The following is a 6,000-nucleotide window of genomic DNA, read 5'->3' as shown; positions in this document are numbered from 1 at the left end:
ATATCACGATATATTGAAAACGTTGACTACAAAAATGGCTTGGATAATCCAGAGGCTTGGATAAGCGAGGCTTGGATAAGTGAGACTCTACTGTACTTTTTAATCTAATGTCATCTGTTTACAAACTACATATAGTCTTTTATGTACTTTTGCTGAGTTCAGTATGGAATGGGAACTAAAGAAATTAAAGCTTGTCTCCCATCTCACTTGACCAGTGTAAAAATGTGTTTTTAGAAGAAGGTTCTTGGTTTTAGCTATCTCTCCATACTGAAAGCTTGGTCTGGCTGCTCCCTTGAGGTATCAATGTCATCATGGACTATTTCTTATAAAGACCTCTTTATGACCTCATAGAATTTCTCCGTGCCTGATTGGCTGATGCATCTGTATTCAAGGCTTCCTATCCTAATGATTTCTGAGGCAGCAGCATGATCCTTTCCGCCCTTCCTATTATGTGCTTCTCTTGGGAGAGATCTTTTCTGTCTTCTTGCAGCAGGATGCTGTCTATTGTGAGAAACCAGCCTGGGCAAATGTTGCTTTTGATACACCAAAACAGGACGCAGAGCTACTTTCAGTAGGAGCATCATCCAGCAGTCCTTATGGCTCAGCCTGTCAAATATGCTATAGTACTTTTGACTTGGACTTTTCCAAAAGGTGCCTAGAGAAATTGTATGCTCATTGTACAGTGCTACTCATGACAATTATTGGTTTGTTTATACTCTGCCTTTTATTGAGACACATGAAAAACATCAAGGTAAGATTTCTATGGATTAATTATATACAGAAGGGGATGGTCTACACACTTGTAATTAGAGTTTCCTACCCAACCTATTTTATTGCAAACCAGCTTGGGTACTCAGCAGTGCCTGGCTTATTGGAAAAGGGCATTGTTTGTTTTTGGATGTTAGGTAATATCAGTTTGGGCATATGTTACACAATTTCTTAGAAAAAAACTCAGCCTTTCTTGTTGTTTTATGAATGCTCCCATTAGAAAATGAGTAAGGATGTGGGTGAACTACAATTCCCAAAAATCTTGGGCCAGTCTTCCCCAAACTTCGCCAGTATTCACAGCTGGCCATGTTGAATTTGTGTGCCAAGTTTGGTCCAGATCCATCATCAGATGGTTCAGTGTTCTCTGAATATGGGTGAACTATAACTCCTGGATGTCAAGGTCAATCACCCCCAAAGTCCAGCAATATGCCAAGTTAGTTCCAGCTCCATCGTTGGTGGGTTCAGAGTGCTCTTAGATTGCAGGTGAATTATACATCCTAGTCCCTACAACTCCTATAAATCATGGTGAATTCTCCCCAAACCTCTCTAGTATGTTCCATTGCTGTGTGCCATAGAAAAGAATAGGAAAGGGTTAAGGGAGAAGCAGTGGGTGGGGTCATGCAAATTCCACACCAATGGAGAAAGAAAGGAACCCAGGATGGCTCCCCATCACTGTGTGTTAAAGCTGTTTGTGGAGGCCAAAGGCTGTCTGTGTGAGCAGACACCCCTGCCACATATACACATGCACATTTTCACTTCTATTATGTGTGCGGATAGATGTAACCTCAGAGAATGGAAATAAAAGAAACTGAAACTTTGGGATGAAGCTGGGGGCAGGAGTTGGGAAGTGGGTGAAAAAGGCTGCAAACAAGACTCCAAAGTAAAGTCTACAACTAGTAAAAACAAAATGGTAATTTTGATAAACCTCTATGTATGTCCCCCCCCCCCCCCATATATTTGATAACAATTATCTTGTTTTCTCGGTTGTCTCAGCCTAGTCAGGACATGACCGAGATAGTACCTGCTTCAGAACCAAATAACGAATCGACCCAGAACAATCAAGAAATGCTTGAACAGTTAGTGAAAAACATCCACAAGATCAATAAATATGTGAAGTTGTATGTTATAGGACATTACAAGGAAGAAATGAAATCTAAATTAAGCACAAGAAGAAAGAACTATGAAAGGGAGAGTGAATGTTTCCTCCCAGTGTGTTCCTGCCATGATTCCTGTCAAGACAGTGCATGAACCTCAAGCCCAGAAAGCTTCCCTCTTCCCGTCTTTCAACACCCTTCATGTTACAAAGTTCTGTAAATGACTCCATAAGTGACAAAAGCCTCAATGTGGAGCTCAATATGTGTTGAGATTGTGCTTGGTAGCCTACAGCTTCCGGTATTTGTTGGCGGTCTTCCATCCAAGCAAGTAAAGGCTAGATGATGTTCCTGGTCCCATCTCCCTATGTGGGTGAGAAGGAATAATCTATTCATTTCAACTTGATCTGGAAATAGCCCCTTCATGGTTTCTATCATAATCTTAAAGTGTTCTGTGTGTATATAATACTTTATGACATCACTAGGCGCCATCCTGTTTTGGTCACTAAATCTCAAAGATGGATGAAGGAGAAGCTGGAACATTTTAAAGCAGCTTTAAATAAATAAATTATTACAAAAAAACAACAACAAATACTACAAGCAGTAGTAAACCAATCACAGAAGTCAATATTTTTGCAACTTATATTAAGTAACTAACTTAAGTTGCAAAAAAATTTAATCAAATAAGTTTGTCTGTAAATTACTTAAACCTGTAAAGAGTCCCTCCAGATTGTTTTTAAAAATCAGATTTAAAACATGGCATATAGAAAGGAGTATGGAACTACAAAGCACTCTTCCTGCATTACCAAGCCATGGTTTTCCATGGCTACACAACTTGGAAAAATTGATCTCATTATCTTTTCTGAGTGAAGGATTAAAGCATATGGCGGGTCCTTGGTATCCGCTGGGGTTTGCTTCCAGGTCCTTCTGTGGATATCAAAATCTGTAGGTACTGAAGTCCAATTATATACAATAGCATAGTAAAGAGATGTTTCTTGAAAAATAGAAAAATCAAAGTTTGCGATTGGAGTCTTTTTTAATATTTTCAAGCTATGGGCATTTAAATTGGTGGATTTGGAGGGCCAACAGTCCAGTGTAGTCCAGTGAATCCCTTCTAATCCTTATAAATCAATGATGGCCACTTAAAGTCAAAAATCTTGAGTGCATTTTATTTAAAATTGAAAACAAAACCCATTTTACAAATAATTTTAATCGCTAAAGAAAAATAATACATTGCATTTTAATCCAAAGTATGTAAAACTGTTGTATTGTTAGAAAAAGCTGGCAGTAGTAAAAAAAAAGTAATCACCTGCCATTTGTACATTTTGTTATATATGGGATTGGTGAAGAACACACAATACAGAATATAAATCATTCAGACATCCACTTCAGCAGGAACTTGATTCTTTTTAGAGTTCTTTTCCAGTTTCCAGTGCAGAGACTTTTCATTCTGTCTGGACAAACAGTTGTATGGTAACTCAATTCAATGTATTCAATGAAGCCGCTCTAATTTAGCCTGCAAAGTTTTAAAGTTCCCTGTAATTGTCTGTACAGCTAGTGTTGGACTTGTGGACTGCAGTTCAACAAGGTAACAGCTAACTGCATCCAAACAAATATTGGTGAATCGCCGTCTAAACAGAAAAAAAAAGGACAATTAACAAGGGGTCTCCAAGTTTTGCAAGGAAACATAATGCCGCTTTCTCATTGTGAAGACAAGGTCAGTGGTGATCAAAAATATATGCATTTGGATATTATGAACTAGGCTTTGCCAAATCAGAACAACTACCACTAATGAAAGAAACTTTTCAGACATGCTTTAGCTACTCCCACTTTACTGGGAGGTATGTATTTAGTCTACACAGACATACGGACACTCACTGTAACCTCCAGTGAAATGACCGCAAAAGCCGAAGGTGAGAAACAGCATGTGATTCATGTGATTCTGAAATTTAGGATCTGCATCCTTCTCTTCTTATCCTGTAAATCTATGAGTCAGTATCGTATGACCCTCAGATCCACATAGATATATTCCAAGACTTCCCATGTACAACTGAAACTATGGATAATACAGAATCTGGATGGAATAAATCTTGGATAAGGGGCTTGTATTGTACATACAACTGTCCATTTTTCCAAATATAGACTTATATTTAATTATTAGCAGCCAGGGATAAAAAGGCGAATGCAAGGAATTTTCTCCAAGTGAGCAATCAGCCTGGTTAAGAAGAAGAACATCATTCTGTTTATGTCTTGTCAGTATATTCTGGATGTGCTAGAAAGGATTCATTTCTTTTGAGGCTGATACAGACAAATGACTTGCATTCTATTCATCATGGAAGTAAAATGTGCTGGTAGTAGATAAATAGAGCTCTGTTTCCCCTTTGCAGCCTGATACACTTCTAGCTTTTTTATATGGGAAGAGTACAATTCATACAATAGTTACTTTTGATACTTAGTAGCCAGGCTGTTGTAAATGCTAGGAGAACTTACTTGGACAGCCTTGACTACAGTTACTGCAGTATTCATTTGTATTGTTCATTTTATTATGATATTGAGATATCAAATGTATATCAATATAAGCAAAAATGAAAATATTTAAATGATCCCCCACATTTCTCACTGTATGTTATAGAAGATAACTACTCCATTTCCAGCACGTACTAAATCTATCTAAAAGCAGAGTTCTCAATTTGTGGGCCCCCAGATGTTTTGGCCTTCAACTCCCAGAAACCCTATCAGATGGTAAACTGGCCAGGATTTGTGGGAGTTGTAGGCCAAAGCACCTGGGGACCCACAGGTTGAGAACCATTGATCTAAAGCAGTGATTCTCATGCTGTGGGTCCCAAGGGGTTTTGGCCTACAACTCCCACAAATCCCGGCCAGTTTACCAGATGTTGGGATTTCTGGGAATTGAAGGCCAAAACACCTGGGGCCCACAGGTTGAGAACCACTGATCTAAAGGATATCTTTGCTTAACTTACAATTTACCTTTCAAAGGCAAGCACTTTGTTAGGGTCTTGCACGTATCCTGATAATAATACATGTATGCATTCCAAGAGGTGCAAAGGCTTCTTCATTTTACTCCAGAATGGATCCTGTAAGGAAAAAAAAGATTTAAATATATGAAGCTTGAAATAATTAATCAATGTGCAAATGTCCACAATGTTACTACTTAAAATACTGAAGTCATGGTATTAATTAATATTCCCATTAGAAAGAATGATTGTGACAAAATTCCTCTCAAGAACTCCAATCCTTGGGCTTCTATCCATTGGCTTGGCTTTTTTCCTCCAAGATCTCTTTCTGGACCTGGTGTACGGGGCTAAAGGCGATCTCTATCATGGACAAACCTAATAGCTGTCTGCATATGTGACTATCATAGTTGGTTATGTTGATCAGTGTATTCAGTGTGATCAGTCTCCTTATCAGACACAACTGATGAAAATAAATCAAGTAAATGTTTATTATATAACAAATACATTAAACAAGAAATATATGAACTCATTGCTCACTCAAAATTTCCAAAAGCTATTTAGATCTTAGCTATTTTATATTTTTCCTATCTGACTCCTGCCTCTTTAGCAGGCAAGGCTTTAATGTTCTCCCCTCCACCCCATAAGCCTCCTTCATAGGATTCCCTGATCTGTGGCAGCTGGCTGGAATCAAGCTTGCCTGGCTTCACAGGGATACTGGATTTTATTCCATCAGTAGCAAACTCTGGGTCACTTGTTTCAGTGGAAAAGGGAAGCTAAGGTAGAGATCTCATTGTCAAACCAGTTGGATCCTGCATCAAGCCCTGGTGGGGCAGGGTTCGCCTTAGATATGACAGAGAAAAGGGAATGGCAGTGGAGGAAGGCATTAAGTCCAGCAGGTAGTGTCTGTGCCTCCTACCTTCTGAGGCCACAGCAGTGACGGTTGCAACAGATGAGACACTTTTGCAGAGTTACTGATATGGAGTGTGCCTGCCTGTTCTTCTCAGTTTAGCTAGCTTCCTTCCCTTCTCAACTAGAGCAAGGCAGACTTCCTGTAATCCTTATAAAATACAGATTATAAGCCTATATTCCCTCCAAGGTGCAAGTGACACAAGCCTCTTATGTAATTATTCTGCCCAATTTCATATTCCAGAATACTTGTTCTTTGT

General features: G+C 38.9%; 1 protein-coding gene across 1 annotated transcript in view; it reads right to left on the bottom strand.

Annotated features, from left to right (window-relative positions):
• Positions 1-3,001: 3,001 nt before the first annotated feature.
• nup155 (nucleoporin 155) overlaps positions 3,002-6,000 on the bottom strand; it is a 40,756-nt gene continuing 37,757 nt past the window's right edge. The window contains exons 34-35 of the mRNA XM_062972476.1: positions 4,848-4,954; positions 3,002-3,490 (exon numbers count right to left, since the gene is read on the bottom strand). Coding sequence (XP_062828546.1) covers positions 3,352-3,490; positions 4,848-4,954 — 246 coding nt within the window. The 3' untranslated portion in view covers positions 3,002-3,351. The remainder of the gene's footprint in view (positions 3,491-4,847; positions 4,955-6,000) is intronic.

The sequence above is a fragment of the Anolis carolinensis genome, chromosome 2 (assembly GCF_035594765.1).
Source record: "Anolis carolinensis isolate JA03-04 chromosome 2, rAnoCar3.1.pri, whole genome shotgun sequence".
In the NCBI taxonomy this organism is placed as follows: Eukaryota; Metazoa; Chordata; class Lepidosauria; order Squamata; family Dactyloidae; genus Anolis; species Anolis carolinensis.
Note: the sequence above shows the minus strand (reverse complement) of the source record. Positions and strands in the feature narration are given on the sequence as shown.